The sequence below is a fragment of the Rhinoraja longicauda genome, chromosome 11, assembly GCF_053455715.1.
Source record: "Rhinoraja longicauda isolate Sanriku21f chromosome 11, sRhiLon1.1, whole genome shotgun sequence".
Lineage (NCBI taxonomy): Eukaryota > Metazoa > Chordata > Chondrichthyes > Rajiformes > Arhynchobatidae > Rhinoraja > Rhinoraja longicauda.
Genome location: NC_135963.1, coordinates 45,584,478 through 45,602,811, shown reverse-complemented (window position 1 = coordinate 45,602,811; position 18,334 = coordinate 45,584,478). Strand labels below are relative to the sequence as shown.

At 43.5% G+C, this 18,334-nt stretch overlaps 1 protein-coding gene across 2 annotated transcripts in view; it reads left to right on the top strand.

Annotated features, from left to right (window-relative positions):
• The window catches only part of pde4dip (phosphodiesterase 4D interacting protein), a 367,097-nt gene that overhangs the window by 150,414 nt on the left and 198,349 nt on the right, over nt 1-18,334 (top strand). The window contains exon 4 of one of the 2 annotated variants that reach the window (XM_078407559.1): nt 5,194-5,304. In XM_078407559.1, coding sequence (XP_078263685.1) covers nt 5,194-5,304 — 111 coding nt within the window. Of the gene's footprint in view, nt 1-5,163; nt 5,305-18,334 lie in introns of those variants that run through there. The other variant, XM_078407562.1, reaches the window with a different exon arrangement.

Here is an 18,334-nt window from a genome sequence, read left to right as displayed (position 1 = left end):
GAAATCAGGAATGGCCTAAACCACATATTGCAGCAAGCAAACACTATTTCATGGAATAATTCCAGCCTTCCAGATGCAGTGCACCATGGAGGTGGACTGTGTTTAAACAAGTGACAAGCTTGAGATGGAGTGTCCTGTGTTCACCACTCTCTGCAGGTTCAGGCAGCCAAGAGCAGAGCAGTTGCCATATCAAGCTGAGATGCATCCATTAGAACATTTTCAATAGGACATCTGTAGAAGTTTTCCTATAATATAGTGCCTAAAGCTGAACATAATACTCTAAATGTGGCCTCACCAACGTCTTACATAACTGCAACATGACCTCCCAACTTCTATACTCTATACTCTGACTGATGAAGGCCAATGTGCCAAAAGCCTTTTTGACCACCCTATGTACCTGTGATGCTACTTTCAAGGAACTATGTACCTGCACTCCTAGATCCCTCTCATCTACAACATTCCCCAGATCCCCACCATTCACTGTGTTAAAGGCTTGTAACCCATGATTATGAAAGGATTTGGTTACAAAGGGATAAAAGTATTTCAATTATGCTCAACCTTGGTAAGACTACCTAGAGTAATGAGATCAGCAAATGTGTATCTGAGAAATGATGTAATAAAAATGAACTACAGATGCTGGTTTACACCAAAGATAGACACAAAATGATGGAGTAACTCAAAAGGCCAGGCTGCATCTTTGGAGAAAACGGATAGGTGAAAATGGAAAGGATGTATTTCAAATAGATTTACAAAATTGGTTCCATGGACAATGGGTTTGCTGTATGAAGAGAGGTTGAGTAGACTGGGATAAAAACAGAAAATGCTGGAAACGCTCAGCTTAGGCAACATCTGTGGAAAATGAACCACTTGCTGAGTGTAAAAGAAAGAAAGTAGTTCTCATCACCCCTTAGAAAATTCTTAAATGGCGTGATGGGTTAGATGAAGGGTAGATGTTTCACCTGTCTGGGTAATCTCAGACAAGGGGAACAGTTTAACAAGGGTAGACTGTTCAGGTACGGGACGAGGAGAGATTTCTTCACTCAAAAGGGTGAACCTTAAGAATTTATTGCCATGGAGGCTTGTAGAGATTCAGTTGTTGAGTTCATTTGAAGCAGAAATTGACAGGTTTCTGGAGATCAAGGGATATGACAACAGTACTGCAAAATGGAGCTGAGGTAGAAAAACACCCATGATCTTGAATGGTGGAGCAGGCTTGAAGGACCAGATGATCTACCCCTTCTACAATTTATTTTATTTTTTTACAATCACATTGGTATTTCCGTGTTTAGATTGCGTGACAAATACTGGGATGAATCTGGGTATTGAGATGTTTTTTATGTGCTGTTGAAAAGCAATATTTATTACATACACCTCGAATTTCCACAGGAACTCTTCACTAGCAGAATGACTGAATTGCTGGAGAAACTGCTGAGCTTTAAAAGACCACCTTAATGTGCAAATAGAAAGGGTTCTCAGGAGCAAATACTGTAGTATGCCATTCTTAAATATTTCAGAAGCTTTTATTGGAGTATTGTACAGCTGCTCAGTGCCCCAATGATTTCTATTTTAGACAGTTTGGGTGGGAATTTGTTTTGATCTGGTTAAAATAGAACCTTGAGCTCTAAGGTTCCAGTCTATGTCAATGTAGTTACAACATAACACATCACAAAAATAGAAGTTGAGAGAGATGGAAGGTGGTGTCATATAGTGGACCAGGTAGATCTTAATGTTATTCTCATTTTAGCAGAAATATTTACAATTTGCCAACTGATGCACATTTAAAAAATAGAAATGAAATTAAAATAATTGGGAGTCAGAAGAAAACTGTCTTTGAACTCTTTCCTACCATTGAAGAAGTTGATTGTGGTCTTAGAGGCTGATCATCTCTGCCCAGGACAGCTTTCCAGACTATTAATGTTCAGGTTTTACATGAAAAGTTGCAAGTGACTCTCAGACCATGTCTGTGGCCAACAACAGAATCCAAACACATCCTTCCAAACTCTCTGTGACATAAATTATGCCAAATTCCCTACCATCAAAACCTGGTAATCACCATTGCCAGAAACTTAACTTGACCAGTCGGTGAACTTTTGTAAGTTTGTTGGTGCCAGAAACGTGGCGACTCTTATGTACTGCCTAGGTGAGATCTGCTGTATGGTTTTAATAATAATAATAATAATATATTCCTTTATTCGTCCCACACCGGGGAAATTTACAGCAGCAAAGTGGATAGCAAGAGAGCAAGAGATCATTCATTATAAATAAAAGATACATAAATTGTCATCAGTTTTCTGTGTGTTCTTAGCTGTTATTGTTGGCTCGTCTGCTGGGAGCAGTGCTGGTTGTGCAGTCTCACAGCAGCGGGAAGGAAGGACCTCCTATATCTCTCTCCTTCACGCACTTGGGGTGAAGGAGTCTGTCACTGAAGGAGCTACTCAGTGCAGTGACAGTGTCCTGCATGGGGTGGGAGTCGTTGTCCAGCAGCGATGTTAATTTTGCCATTATCCCCCTCTCTCCCACCACCTGCACTGAGTCGAGGGGGCAACCCAGGACAGAGCTGGTCTTCCTGACCAGCTTGTCGAGTCTCTTCCCTACCGCCGCTGAGATGCTGCTGCTCCAGCAGACCACTCCATAGAAAATGGCCGGTTTTCCCCGCGTTGATCCGGAGGCAGTTCCGCTCCTTGATCAGTTCTCTGTACGCCTTGTCCTCGTCGCCCGTGATGAGGCCGACGATGGCAGTCGTCAGAGAACTTCTGTAGATAGGAGTCTGCAGAGCTGTGCCTGAAGTCCGCAGTGTACAGGGTGAACAAGAATGGAGCTAGAACCGTTCCCTGGGGAACCCCAGTGCTGCAGACCACCCTGTCCGAGACCAGGTCCTCTGTCCTCACATACTGTGGTCGGTTGGTGAGGTAGTCCAGAATCCAGGATGTGAGGTGGTGATCCACTCCTGTGCGCTCCAGCTTGCCCCGCAGAAGCCCCGGCTGGATGGTGTTGAATGCACTGGAGAAATCAAAGAACATGATTCTCACAGTGCTATCAGACTTCTCCAGGTGTGAAAGAGCTCTGTGCCGTAGGTAGACGATGGCGTCCTCCACCCCGATGCGAGTCTGGTAGGCGAACTGCAGAGGATCCATTGATGGTCTCACCAGGGGGCAGGCTGTACCTAGGTACATGTGACAATAAAGTATCATTGGAAGTATCATTGAAGGTGAGGCAGGAAAGATTGATAGGAACCTGAGGGGCAATCTTTTCACACAGGCTGGAGGATATACAGAACATGCTGCCAGAGGATGTGGTTGAGGCAGGTACAATAACAACATTTAAAAGACATAGGTACATTGATAGGAAAGATTCAGAGGGATATGGTGCCAACTATTGGTATTAGGGACTAACTTCAATGAGACATCTTCATCAGTGTGGATGAGTTGTGTCAAAGGTTCAGTTTTCCGTGTGGTATGACACCGTGACTCCAAGACAGTATCAAAGACTAGCAATTCTCTGAGAAAAAAAATGGTACAGCGCAAGTTCAAATGGGTAACTCCCTAGTTCTATATTCTCCCATGGGACGTGCTGTCACATTTATCAAGGATGACTTACTTCATGCTGCTAATATGCAACATGTGAGCCAAAAACAGTGTGAAACTGGCAGAGAAATAAGTGAATTGAATTGAATACATTTTATTAGCCAAGTATGTATACATACAAGGAATTTGCCTTGGTGCTTTGCTCGCAAGTAACAACACATACAGTAAACAATTACTGTAAACAATTACTGTGCGGCACGGTGGCGCAGCGGTAGAGTTGCTGCCTTACAGCGAATGCAGCGCCGGAGACTCAGGTTCGATCCTGACTACGGGTGCTGTCTGTACGGAGTTTGTACTTTCTCCCCGTGACCTGCGTGGGTTTTCTCTGAGATCTTCGGTTTCCTCCCACACTCCAAAGACGTACAGGTATGTAGGTTAATTGACTGGGTAAATGTAAAAAAATTGTCCCTAGTGTGTGTAGGATAGTGTTAATGTGCGGGGATCGCTGGGCGGTGCGGACTTGGTGGGCCGCAAAGGCCTGTTTCCGCGCTGTATCTGAAATATGAAATGAAAATAATATGAAAATTAAGAATAAAACATATCACATTAAAACATTAAGAATAAAACATAGTTGAAACATGTGAATGAAATAAAATAGTAGAGCAAAAGGAGGCTACAGACTTTTGGTTATTGAGTAGAGCTACTGCTCGTGGAACAAAAGTTGGCTGTGTTGGCTTCGACAGTCCGGAGTCGTCTTCCAGAGAGAAGTGCTCCAAAGAGGTTGTGGCCAGGGTGAGAGGGGTCAGAGATGATCTTTCCCATTTGCTTCCTGGCCTTTGCAGTGTACAGTGTGAAGCGTATTGGCCTGATGTAGTGCAAGAGAGTTTAGTGGAGGAAAATAAGATTAAGAGCAGGATTTCTGTTCTAAACATTGTTACATTAATAAATGGATAATATTGATGGTATTCCAGTCATACCATCACATGCACGTAAACTATATAATTAATCTATACAAACTGTAATTTCAGTCCGACAGTTTAGAGATAGTTGCCAACTGTTCCACTATAACACATTTGTGTTGTAAACATTGTATATTCAAACATATAGTAAAATGAAAAATATAAATGCATCATATAGGATGATTTTTTTATAATTGTTTAAAATCGATTTGAAATGAAGCAACTATTTGTTCATGAAATAGGATGTGTATTAAATTTTGGACAGGTGGTGAGGTTTATCTACCACTATGGGTTATTGCGAAAATTTACTCTGCAATTGTAACATTTGTTCAAACTGAAATACAGCTCGGAAGGCAGGAGGAGACTAGCTGGCACCCGTCAATATGTAACTAATAAGGTGATGTGAAGTTAGTCAGAGACTCTCAGTAGCAATGAGATCAATTTACATCACTTGTGTCACTTGTCATGCAGTATACTGGTCAGTTCAAGATGCCAGGCATACCTCTGCGAGATAAAAAAAGACTCTCAGCTTTCCCTCTACTCTAACATTGGCACACTGTGTGCTGAGTTAGTCTGTGCAACTTTCACAATGATTCAATGGTTTTACTCCTAGGCGGTTTTGAAATGTTACTGCACTGAGTGAGGTGGGGGGGCATTTGCCCCCCACTGTATCACCTGCCATGTCTAACGGTTACCGTACTCTTTCCCAGCATCTAAATGACTTGAAAAAAGAAAATTTCAGCCTCAAACTCCGGATCTATTTCCTGGAGGAGAGAATACAGCGGAAATACGATGACAGCAGCGAGGACATCCACAAAAGGGTAGGAGACTTTCCCACTTTGTTTGGTCAATGTATTGAAAATATATTCTCTGCAATAAATGCATTATTTCTAACCTAATATATTGGAAATGAACAAGCAGTACAAGGAAGGTTCAAATGTCAATATTCATGCTCTTTTTATTATTATTATTTTTTATCTCAACCGTGCTACCACAAAAAAAAAGCATAAGTCACTGACTGCCCCATATATCGGGGGCATGCTACTCCTCATTAATATGCAATGTAATAGCCAAATAGTGTGTGAGGATATCGGAGAAATATGTGAAGCACATCAAACTAAGATAGTACAGGAAAGTTTAGAAGAAAATTGAAAGGACATGGTGTAACCTTTGTTATCAATGGCTTATTAATGCTGGAAGGGATACTAGTGTCATGACATGACTACAATGCAGATACGAGAATAAATTTGGAATGTAATTATCCCTAAGCACACCTCAATTTCAGCCCTACAGTTGCCAGAATATAGTTGCCAGAATAGATAGTGCATTATCTCAGTTATCTGCAGTATCCTTATGAGAGTCAGGTTAAATGATTGCATGAAACCACCAGGAATCAATGCAGGGTTTACATTCAATTTAAACATATTCTGGCCCACAAATCAAAGGAGAGCCTTGTTACCTGGAGATCTGAATCTGATAGGATTCCAAAGAGATATCCATGTTTAGTTTAGTTTAGTTTAGAGATACAGCGCGGAAACAGGCCCTTCGGCCCACCGGGTCCGTGCCGACCAGCGATTCCCACACATTAACACTATCCGACACCCACTAGGGACGATTTTTACATTTACCAAGCCAATTTACCTACATACCTGTACGTCTTTGGAGTCCGTTGGTATTTGTTAATTTGCTGTATTTCAGTTATTAGCACATTTGAATAATATCTCAGTTTTAAAATGGGACAACAAACAGACTTATATTTGTTCATCTTGGTGACTAGATTAGATAATGTAAATGCCAACGAGAGAATATCTGTGGTTGATTTTAATGCTGCACAAAAGAAACTGGCAGTGAACAGGTAGATATGCCTGCCAAAATTTGGTCCATATTGCCACTAGACCTTTCCTATCCATGTACTTGTCCAAATATTCTTTGAATATTGTTAAATTATCTGCCCCAACTATCTCCTCTGGCCACCCGTTCTGTATATCCACCACCTTCTGTGAGAAAATTGCCCCTCAGCTTCCTATTAAATCTTTCCCTCTCACCTTAAACCTATGTCCTTGGGTTCTTGATTCCCCATCTCTGGGTAAAGGATTCTGTGCATTCAACCTATCTATTCCCCTCATGACCTTATGGAATCCTAAAAGATCACCCCACAAACACCTGTGCTCCAAGGAATGTAGTCAAAGCCTGCCCAACCTATACCTCTCCCTATAGCTCAGGCCCTCAAGTCCCGGCAACATCCTCGTAAATCTTCACTCCATTCTTTCCAGCTTAACAACATCCTTCCTATAGCAGGTGACCAAAATTGAGCACAATGCCCTAGCTTCACCAATGTCTTATACAACTATAACATAACATCCCAACTTCCATACTCAATATCCTGTCTGATGACCACCCTGTCTACCTGTGATGAAAATTTCAGGGAACTATGCACCTGTACTCCTTGATCCCTCTACGCTATACATTTCTCCAGGACCCTGTCATTCACTGTGAAGGTCCAACCCTGGTTTGACTTCCCAATATGCAACATCTTGCACTTACATGCATAAAGTCTATCAACCATTATTCCACTCACGTGCCCAGCTGATCAAGATCCTGCTATAATTTTTGATAACCTTTGCTGTTTACAATGCCACCCACATTAGCGCTATCTGCAAACTTATTATTTCTAGGAATATTAAACTTGGAATCCAATTTTATGTTGAGTTTGGCTATTTGTCCACTTTCAGTGGTGGTCTGCTGGTGTATTTGTCAGCTTATTGGTTTCCTGCCTACGATACAATCAGCTAACAGCCGGCTAATTAACGTTCATGTTTCATGTGCATTCCTGCAATTCCCAGTGGTGTTGAAGTGGGCAGACATGTAATCCCTAGGTTGAGATGGAATTAATGCAAATTGTATCAAATTCCATGCAGGCTGTGAACATTTTGGAGACATTTTAAAATGAGCAGGACTAATTATTTTCCGGGGCTACTTAGATCTCATCATGATTAAATTTAATAAATCTCTTTAGTGTACTGTAAAATTGCCCACCTATAATAATAATAATAATAATAATAATAATAATATTCATTTATTGTCATTGCAACGAGTACAACGAAATTAAAAAAATAGCCAATCCTGACGGTGCGTACAAACATATATGCAATAAATGCAAAAACAAATAAATACATAAATACAATTAAATACAATTATATTAAGTACAAGATTTTTTAACGGTGTTGCCTAGTGCAAAGGTAGTGTTCAGTTCTCGTATGGCCCTGGGGTAAAAACTGTTCTTAAGTCTGTTTGTTCGGGATTTGATCGACCTGAAACGTCGACCAGAGGGCAGATGAACAAACAGACGGTGGCCGGGGTGGGATGGATCTTTTATTATTTTGCCTGCTCTACTGAGGCAGCGTAGGCTGAACAGGTGCTCCAGGATCATAATGAGCACATTCAAATGAGGAACATATATTTTCAATCCAATGCTGTCAACATTTTAACACCCATGAGCAGGCTGAACCTTCTGAGGAAGAGAAGCTGTAAAGCATTTACATTTTTTACCTTTAAAAGTGAAGAACTCTGTTTTGGTTTCATTTCCTCCTGTCATCTAATGCCCTATCATGGAGTCCCTCTTGAGAATCTCTTTCTCACACTTGTCCAGATACCATTTTTCACATTGCCAGCAGCGGCTGCCTAAAAAGCAGGTACAAAGTAAAAGAGCATCTTGGTATTGTTGTCTATTAGTTAAAAACGACTATGATTTTGAGTCAGAAACCAACACCTGTACTCTCATGAAAAGCTAAAATCTCCTGTCTACTTGCGTACAGGCTTCATTAGAACAGAACCAAAGAAATCTAAGCACACTATTTTGAGAGAATAAATAAAAATTATTACAGTTGGTACATAGAACATAGAAGATTACAGCACAGGAATAGGCTCTTTGGCCCATAGTTTCTGTGTCAAACATGATGCCGTTAAACTAATCTCTGCTGCTTGCATGATACATATTCCTCCATTCCCTGCATATCCATGTGCCTGAACACAATACTCTAAAAGCCTGTTATATGTCACTATCATATCTGTTTCTACCACTGCCCTTTGCACCCAACACTCTGTAAAAAAACCCTACCCTGCACATTTCCTTTAAACTTTGCATTTCTGATGTTATAGCTACGCCCTCTAGTCTTTGACATATCCACTCTTGGAAAAGGTTCTGACTGTCTACCCTATCTAAGGAATCACAAAATGCTGGAGTAACTCAGCAGGTCAGGCAGCATCTCAGGAGAGAAGGAATGGGTGACGTTTCGGGTCAAGACCCTTCTTCAGACTGAAGAAGGGTCTCGACCCGAAACGTCACCCATTCCTTCTCTCCTGAGATGCTGCCTGACCTGCTAAATTACTCCAGCATTTTGTGATACCGTCGATTTGTACCAGCATCTGCAGTTATTTTCCTAGTCTACCCTATCTATGTCTCCCATGGTACACAATAGGTCTTATCCATATTTTATGGGTTATAAATTGACTGCTTGCACATTCAACAGTGAAAGACTTAACTAGCTGAAGATATTTTGTGTTGGTAAAGGGACCACATGTTGCTTTCAACGGGAGAAGGAGGCATAAACGAATCAAAACTGCTTTTGGTATATTGTTTTAATTTGTTGTTTTATATTTTGGTGTTGCAAGCCAACAATTCAAATGTTGTTAGAATTAGTTCCAATGAAAGTAAAATCCATTGCAATTTCTTTTTTTTAAATTGTGCCTCATGAATGCTGTGAAACCAAATGGTGCATTTTTATGGGGTATAAATCAGACATCTTGACTGTCTTCACCACCATTATTTCCAAGGGAACATGAATGAGTTAGTGATGTGAACACGTGTGATGTTTAGGCATGCAATGTGAATAAAGGCTTAGTTCGATCAGCGTATGTTTGAGCTTTATTTGGCCTATATTTGTTGAGAAAATAATTCAGGCTGACACACTAGTGTAATATTTTGATGAGGAGTTAAACCAAAGTTCTGCCTGCCTTGTAAGTGCTTGTGAATAAAGAGAGCAATGAAAGCAGTTTAACATATTCTTACCTTATATTAGCTTTTAACAATTTAGAAGGAGGGCTATCAGATCCATAAGTCATACAGCTATGCAGTACAGAAATAGGCCCTTCAACCCAAATGATGAAAGAATGGATCGACTGGGCTTATATTCACTGGAATTTAGACGGATGAGAGGGGATCTAATAGAAACATTTAAAATTCTTAAGGGATTGGACAAGTTGCAGGGAAAATGTTCCCGGTGTTGGGGGAGTCCAGAACCAGGGGTCACAGTGTAAGAATAACGGGTAGGCCATTTTGGACTGAGATGAGGAAAAACTATTTCACCCAGAGAGTTGTGAATCTGTGGAATTCTCTGCCACAGAAGGCAATGGAGACCAATTCACGTTGTTTTTAAGAGAGAGTTAGATTTAGCTCTTAGGGCTAATGGAATCAAGGGATATGGGGAGAAAGCAGGAACGGGGTACTGATTTTGGATGATCACCCATGATCATATTGAATGGCGGTGCTGGCTCGAGGGGCTGAATGGCCTACTCCTGCACCTATTTACTATGTTTCTACATTTCAAATTGCCTATTCCAATCAAGCTGCCCAGCCAAGCTTTTCCCCTTTGCCCGTGCCTGGCCCATATTCCTCCAAACTTTCCCATTCCACGTGCCTGTCCAAGTGTCCTTTAAATATTGTAATTGTACCCACCACTACTGCTTCCTCTTGCAGTTCATTCCAAACACGTACCATCCTCTTTGTGAGAAAGTTGCTCTACAGGTCCCTTTTAAATCTTTCCTCTCTCACCCTAAACATAAGTTTATGCTCCTCGACTCTGGGGAAAACTGTGGGATATTCACCTTAACTTTTTTGTACTCTTTCCAATCTAATGATATATTTCCTACAACAGGACATCAAGAACTGTACAGAGTACTTCAAATGTGGTCTTACCAAAGTTTTACCTGCTGTACCATAATGTCCCAATTCCTGTACTCAGTACCCTGACCAATGGTGTCGAGCATGGAAAACACTTGTCCACCAGTGTGGTCACATTCATGGAACTGGTCCCTGCACCCCCAGGTCTCTGTTCTACGACACTCCCCAGCACCTTACCATTTGCTGTGTAAGTCCTGCCCTGGTTTCTGTTCCCAAAGTGCAACACCTCACATTTTTTTTAAAAATCCATCTGGCATTCCTCATCCCATTGGCCCAGTTGATCAAGATCCTGTTGTAATCTTAGATAACCTTCTTCATTGTTGACCATCCAACCAATTTTAGTATCATCTGTAAAGAATAAGCATGCACCAACATTGGTGATACAAATAGAGAACAACACAGATCCCTGGGGCACATCACACATTACAGGCCTCCAGTCTAAAAAATAACCCCTTACCACCATTCACTGTGTCCCACCTTCTAGCCAATTTTGGCTAGTTCACCCTTGATCCCATGTCATCTAACCTCACAAGCTTTACCTTGTTAAAGGCCTTGCTAAAGTCCATGTAGACAACGTCTACTGCACTGCCCTCATTAATCTTCATGGTCAACTCTTCAAAAAATTCATGAGACATGATTGAACAAGCACAAAGCCCTGTTGATTATCCCTAATCAGTGCTGACGTTCCAAATGGACGTAGATCCTATCTCTCAGAATCCCCTCCAATAAATTACTCACCATTGTTAGGCTGATCGGTCTGTAGTTCCCAGGGTTTTCCTTCCAACCATTATTAAGTAGAAACGTAACTTTAGACACACTCCAGTTTTCCAGGACCCCACCCATGAGTATGGGAGGAATATCTCTGTTGGGTGTCCCATAATTTCATCCCTGGCTTCCCACAATTCCGTAGGATATGCCTGAGCAGGTCCTAGGGATTTATTTATTTTTATGTGTCTATACTGGCTCTTAGGGAAGCAATCCCATTGGCATATTTTCCCATTTCAATAGACAATAGACAATAGACAATAGGTGCAGGAGTAGGCCATTCAGCCCTTCGAGCCAGCACCGCCATTCAATGCGATCATGGCTGATCACTCTCAATCAGTACCCCGTTCCTGCCTTCTCCCCATACCCCCTCACTCCGCTATCCTTAAGAGCTCTATCCAGCTCTCTCTTGAAAGCATCCAACGAACTGGCCTCCACTGCCTTCTGAGGCAGAGAATTCCACACCTTCACCACTCTCTGACTGAAAAAGTTCTTCCTCATCTCCGTTCCCTGCAACTTACTTTCAAGAGTTGAGCGTTTTATTGTCACATGTCCTGAAACAGAACAATTAAACTCTTAATTGCAGCTGCAGCATAACATATGTGTAAACAGAGCACTCAATAAATATAATAAGCAACAAAAAAGAAGTTCAATAAATAAAAAAATATAGTGCAAAAACAAAACAAAGTCCAAAGTCCCTAGAGCAACATAAGCAGTTCATAGTTCGGAGTTTCGTTGGAGTTCGTAGTATTCAATAGTCTCATGGTTGTTGTGAAGAAGCTGTTCCTGAAATTGGACGTTACAGTTTTCAGACACCTACACCTTCTTCCTGATGGCAGGAGTAAAATAAGTGCGTTGCCTGAGGGGTATGGGTCCCTGATGATGCCGGCTGCCTTTATGAGACATCGTCTCTTATAGATCCTTTCCCTGATGTGGAGGCCAGTACCCGTGATGGATAGAGCAGTGTTCAGCCATTCTTGTAATCTCCTTCGATCCTGGGCATTTGAGTTGCTGACCAGGCCACGATGCAACCAGTCAATATGCTCTCTATCGTATTTCTAACTGTAGAAATTAAAGAGAGTATTCATCTACATACCGAATCTCCTCAATTTTCTAAGGAAATAGAGGTGCTGATGGGATTCATTTATGATTGCATCAACACTAGCCATTTAACCTACCAGTGTGTCTTTGGAATATGGGTGAAAATTGAAGCTGCTGGAATAAACCCACTCATACACAGGGAGAATGTGCGTATTCTGCACCAAATAGCGCCTGAGGTCAACATCGAACTCGGATGTCTGGAGCTGTGAGCTAGCAGCTCAAACTATTGCGTACTGAAATGCTCATATCATAACAACTTTACTTTAAATTTGTTCTGGATGTGCAACCACTGACACCATATGAATAGATGTAACAGCTAAATTCATATATATATTCATATCATGGTCCCACATTTTTCCAAAGACCAGTTAGGCTAGAATATACACAATGGTCAGACTAGGAAGACTTATAGAATGGATGTACATGCCCAAGATCCCAGAGGCAACAATGCAAGTGAATAAGGTACAAGAAATATTTGCTTTCACTAGCCAGGGTATAGAATATAAGAGTGGTTACGGTACAACTATCTTAAGCAGGAATAAGCTACAGTTGAAGTAGTGTGTGCAGTTTTGATGTACTATATAAAACAGGACTAAGTTACAGTTGCAACACAGTGTGCAGTGTCATAGAGGGATGTAATTGCACCTGGAGAAAGTATGAATAATATTCATCACTCAGATATTGACCTGGATAGACCATTACAGCCATGAGGAGCGATTGGATAGGCTAGGCTTGCTTTCCTTGGAGTAATAATCTGATTGAGGTACACAGAATTATGAAGAGCACAGTGGGTAGATAGTGAACATCTATGACCAAAGAACATGGGTTTAATGTAATGGGCAGGAGATTTAGAGGGGATTTAAGGGAGACTTTTTTTCACCCAGAGAGTGTTTGAAACTTAGAACTCGCTGCCTCCGCGATGGATAGAGAGACTCTGACAACATTCAAGGAGTATTTAGATGAGCACTGGAAAATACTATGATTTTGAAGGCACGGACCGATTGCTGGGAAATGGGATTAATTTAGATGGGTGCTTCATGGCTGGCACAAAGCTGATGGGCTGTAGACCAGTTTTTGTGACCCTGACAGTCCGTTAATGCTGAGGTTGGTTGAGTAGACAGTGTGGGCGTGCTGTTCTTACAATCTCATTTGTTATTTGGGCTTCTAATCATCCTACTTAAAGAAAATGCACTAATTCCTGATCCCATTTACCGTAAACTACTACTTCAATCTTTGATTCAGTGCTTGAGGTAAAGGGCATTAACCCTACATTCAACCCTACACTCTCTTCATTAATATGTTACCCAGTGATACAAGAAGTTAGTGTAACAATGTTCATCACCACAGAACTACTGAGTATCTCGACCCGAAACGTCACCCATTCCTTCTCTCCAGAGATGCTGGCTGTCCCACTGAGTTACTCCAGCTTTTTGTGTCTATCTTTTGTACATCTCAGAGACTGTCATTTTCCCACACTCGTTACTAGGGTTAGCAGAGGCGGAGCTAATCTAGATGCGATCTGTGCATTTCATAGTGACTGCAATGAATAACTTGTGCAAATAATCTGCACCATCTTTTGAGAATAAAAATTAATGGGGTCAGTTCATGATAGGCTGGGCAGAAGGAAACTAGCATATCTTACTGAAATTGTCTTCAGAAACCTTCTACATACATTTCATTAACTAGCCTTTAATCTTATTTCCACATCCCCCCACCCCCCCACCCCAAGTCTACATTTTATTTTCTCCTACTCAGTGTCCATACTTTTCCTCATTAAGAACTGAGAGGTATTTCGGTTACATGAGCAGTGTGATACCATTACCAGCTATTTTAAATGTGCCTAGGTAGACAACCAGGCAAAGGGTCTCACATCACTTCTCCTTTGAACAGGCCACTGGGTGATGCATGTGCAGCCAAATAAAAAGACTGCGATAATAAATTAAAGGACTCTATCTGAAATTGTAGTTTATACTGTGATACACTGTTATTTAAAAATTCCCTGTTAAAATGTTTCCTACTCTTCAAAACCACCAGTAAATCTTGTAAACATATGAAAAATTAAAATGCCAAGGGTGAATCATGTTCATTAATAGCTGGACTCGTGCTGGAGTATTGCTCTGACTTAATTGCCAAGCTGGGAAAAATCAGGATGGCAAACTCAAGTGTCAGCTGAGCATGTGATTCTTAAATGTTTGGTTGGAGAGGAAAGGCTATCCTGAGATATAATTTTCAGTTATATTTTAACATAGCACTCTGGTGACAAATAAAAAGCAAATTATATTTTTAATCCACTTCACTAACTTAATGCTTTTTACACATCACGTTCTCAAAACAGTGTTGTGGCTTAATCGACAGATACACCTCGGGCTTCATTATATGGCTGAGGTGTACTCTGAAAGGTTCTCAATCTGATTGCAGCTTTTTGTTGATTTTGTTGATCTATGGTAGGAGAGAGGTACTATTGGACTCAGTGCCCCCTCAATTTGGGAGGAGACAAAGTCCTGCCAGATGTAGGTGGATAGAGGTGAAAGGGTGGAAGATTGGCAGAAGGGTGGAGTAAGTGACAAAGTCTCAAGATGACAACGAGTCAAAAGGGTGTCGGATAAGGAAAGAAGAGGAGGAGTGGAATGTAAAGCTGGAGGGAGGCATATGGGTGAAAGGAGAGCGGGGGGCAGGATAGAGTGAAATGTCAGACTCGAGGACAAGAGATTAGTGTACTAGGGAAGGGAAAGGAGCAAGGGGCCGGAGGATGGGAGAGTAGGAGAAATGGGTGCGCACTGGGATAGTGGAAGGGGATGTACGGGAAAGAGAGATGGGGTAGGGAGGGTTACAATTAGAAAATTCGATATTCATATCAATGTGTAGTAAACTACCCAAGCGGAATATGAAGTGTTGTTCTTCCAGTTTGTGTGTGACTTTACTCTTGTAATGGAGGAGGCCAAGGACAGAAAGGTCGGCATGAGAATGGAAAGGGGAGTTGAAATAATTAGCAACCAGGAGATCCAGCAGGCCTTGGTGGACAGAACGCAAGTGTTCGATGAAAAGGTAATCTAGGCTAAACCTGATCTCGCTGACGTAAAAGAGACCACATCGGGAGCACCAAATGCAGCAGGCGAGGTTTGAAGAGGTGAATGCGAAGCTCTGCCTCACTGGGAAGTAATGTTGCAGGGGTCCCTGGATTGAGGTGAGGGAGGAGATGTAGTGGCAGGTGTTACATCTCCTGTGGTTGCAGTGGAAAGTACCTGAGGAGGGGGGCAAAAAAAATCATATTTCAGTTTAAGTCTATGATTTCAGATGGAACAAGAAAATGGCAAGATAAATAAAAATCGACAATATGAAAGGGGCTAACAGATGAAAAAAGAATTGCCTCTTCTACAGAGTATTCCCTCTTAAACACTCCCTACCAGCTGGATAGGAAGAATGATAAATGTGGCAACAGGTTCATTACTGACCTGCAAAATCTGTCTCACGTACTTGGAAGCTGCCAACCAATGAGAGAATTCTGCAACATATTTATTCCAGGTTGGATTTATTCTCAGAACTGTTGCTGAGGAAACATCAAACCTAAATATAGAAACTGTTGCTGCTGTCAATTCATGCAACAAATTTCCTATCAGAGTTTAATCGTTCAATGTTTCTCACTCCTCAGAAATAATTAAGGAGAGTGTAAATAAATTCAGGAGTTACATCAGACCATCGTTTGAATATAGATTCTATCTCTGATTTTTAAAATTCAAAGTGTTGAATGAACCAGTAATTCAATTTAGCTGATAGAATTAAAACAGCAACATTAAATATTTTGCAAAAAGTTACATCCATTATAATTGAAGTCAACTGCTTGGAAGATCAATGCATTAATTTTATACTAGACCAAGTTGGGTCCAAACCACTCCTGCATTGGTGCAGCACCCTCTCCTACCCCACTCCCCCTCCCCTCCCCTCTCCTCTCCCCCCAACTCCCCCTTCCCCTCTCCCCCCTCCCTCCTCCCCCTCTCCCTGCTCTCTCGCCCCCTTCTTCCTCCTGCCCTCCCCTCCCTCCCTCCCTCCCTCCCTCCCTCCCTCCCTCCCTCCCTCCCTCCCTCCCTCCCTCCCTCCCTCCCTCCCTCCCTCCCTCCCTCCCTCCCTCCCTCCCTCCCTCCCTCCCTCCCTCCCTCCCTCCCTCCCTCCCTCCCTCCCTCCCTCCCTCCCTCCCTCCCTCCTTCCTTCCCCCCTCCTCCCTCCCCCCTCACTTACTCCTTCCCTCCCCTTCCCCCTCCCTCCCCCTCCCCTCTACCCTCTACCCCCTCCCCCTCCCCCCCAGAGTTGCCTCGCCTGCATTTGTACAGCAGCCTCTTCCCCACTCTCCTCTCCCTCCCTCCGTCCCCACCCTCCTCCACCCTCTCCCTCCCCACCCCCACCCACCCCCTCCCTCCTCCCTTCCTCCCCTTCCCCATCCACCGCCCTCCCCCTCTCCATCCCCTCCACCCTTCTCCCTCCCTCCCTCCCTCCCTCCCTCCCCTTCCCCTCTCCCCCCTCCCCCCTAGGGTTGCCTCTCCTGCATTATTGGTGCAGCACCCACGCCTCCCCCTCCCCTCTCCCTCCCTCCCCCCCCCACACTTCACCCCCTCCCTCCCCCACCCTCCCTCCTCCACCCCCTCCCTCCCCTCCCTCCCTCTCCCCCCCCTCTCCACCCTCCCCCCCTCCCCCTTCCCTCCTGGGAGCAACCTGCAGTTGCCGTAGCAACCCACCTCCCAGCATGGAGCGGGGGTTTGGGGGGGGGGGAAGGGGGGGAGTTCTGTGCTGTCCCAGTGCGGGGATGTTCAGTGGTAGATGGCGGCGGCTCCCCCACTGTTGCTGAGCCGTTGGACTTTGGGTGGCGTGGGGAAGGCGCTGAGCCAGCCGGGGAGAGGAGGGGGGATGGGGGTGCCGAGGGCAGGCCTAGCGCCAGGCCTCGGCCTCCACCTACGCCCGGCCTCACCGCCGCTGCTGCTGCTGCTGCTGCCACCTTTCCCCTTGGCCCACCTCAGGCTCGCGGGCCCCCAAGAGACAGGCGGCCGATCCCTGCTCATCGGGCCCCAACTGTGCAGGCGCGGAAGCGTTTGTTCTGTGCATGCATGGATGCGGCGGCCATCTTACGTAAATATCAGATCAAGTCAAGTCAAGTCAATTTTATTTGTACAGCACATTTAAAAACAACCCACGTTGACCAAAGTGCTGTACATCAATTTAGGTACTAAGTACGAACATACAATGGCACACAAACATAACAGCACATACATAAACAGTTCACAACACCCCATCAGAGGGCCTCAAACGCTAGAAATAGGTTTTGAGCCTGGACTTAAAGGAGTCGATGGAGGGGGCAGTTCTGATGGGGAGAGGGATGCTGTTCCACAGTCTCGGAGCTGCAACAGCAAAAGCGCGGTCACCCCTGAGCTTAAGCCTAGACCGCGGGATAGTCAGTAGCCTGAAGTCGGCCGACCTGAGGGACCTGGAGATAGAGTGGTGAGTTAGAAGATTTTTGATATAGGTGGGGGCAAGCCCGTTTAGGGCTTTGTATGGGAATTGGAAGAGCTTGAAGTTGATTCTGTACCGTACTGGGAGCCAGTGGAGAGAGGCCAGAATCGGGGTGATGTGGTCCCTTTTACGGGTACCCGTCAGGAGTCTCGCTGCAGCATTTTGGATCAATTGCAGGCGGGACAGGGATGATTGGCTGATCCCAGTGTATAGGGAGTTGCAGTAGTCTAGGCGGGAGGAAATGAATGCGTGGATGATTTTTTCAATGTCGTCAAATTGGAGGAATAGTTTGATTTTAGCTATGGTACGAAGCTGAAAGAAGCTGGCTTTTACCACAGCGTTGACTTGCTTGTCAAACTTTAATGCAGAGTCAAATATCACGCCAAGTTTTTTAACATGCGGTTTGACTAGGGAGGATAGGCTTCCAAGGCTGCCTGTTATCGTTTTGATGGAGTCGGGGGTCAACAGATCAACAGAGCCCTAACTGTGCATGCGCGTTTTTTTAAACTTTAAAATGTGAATAACTTTTT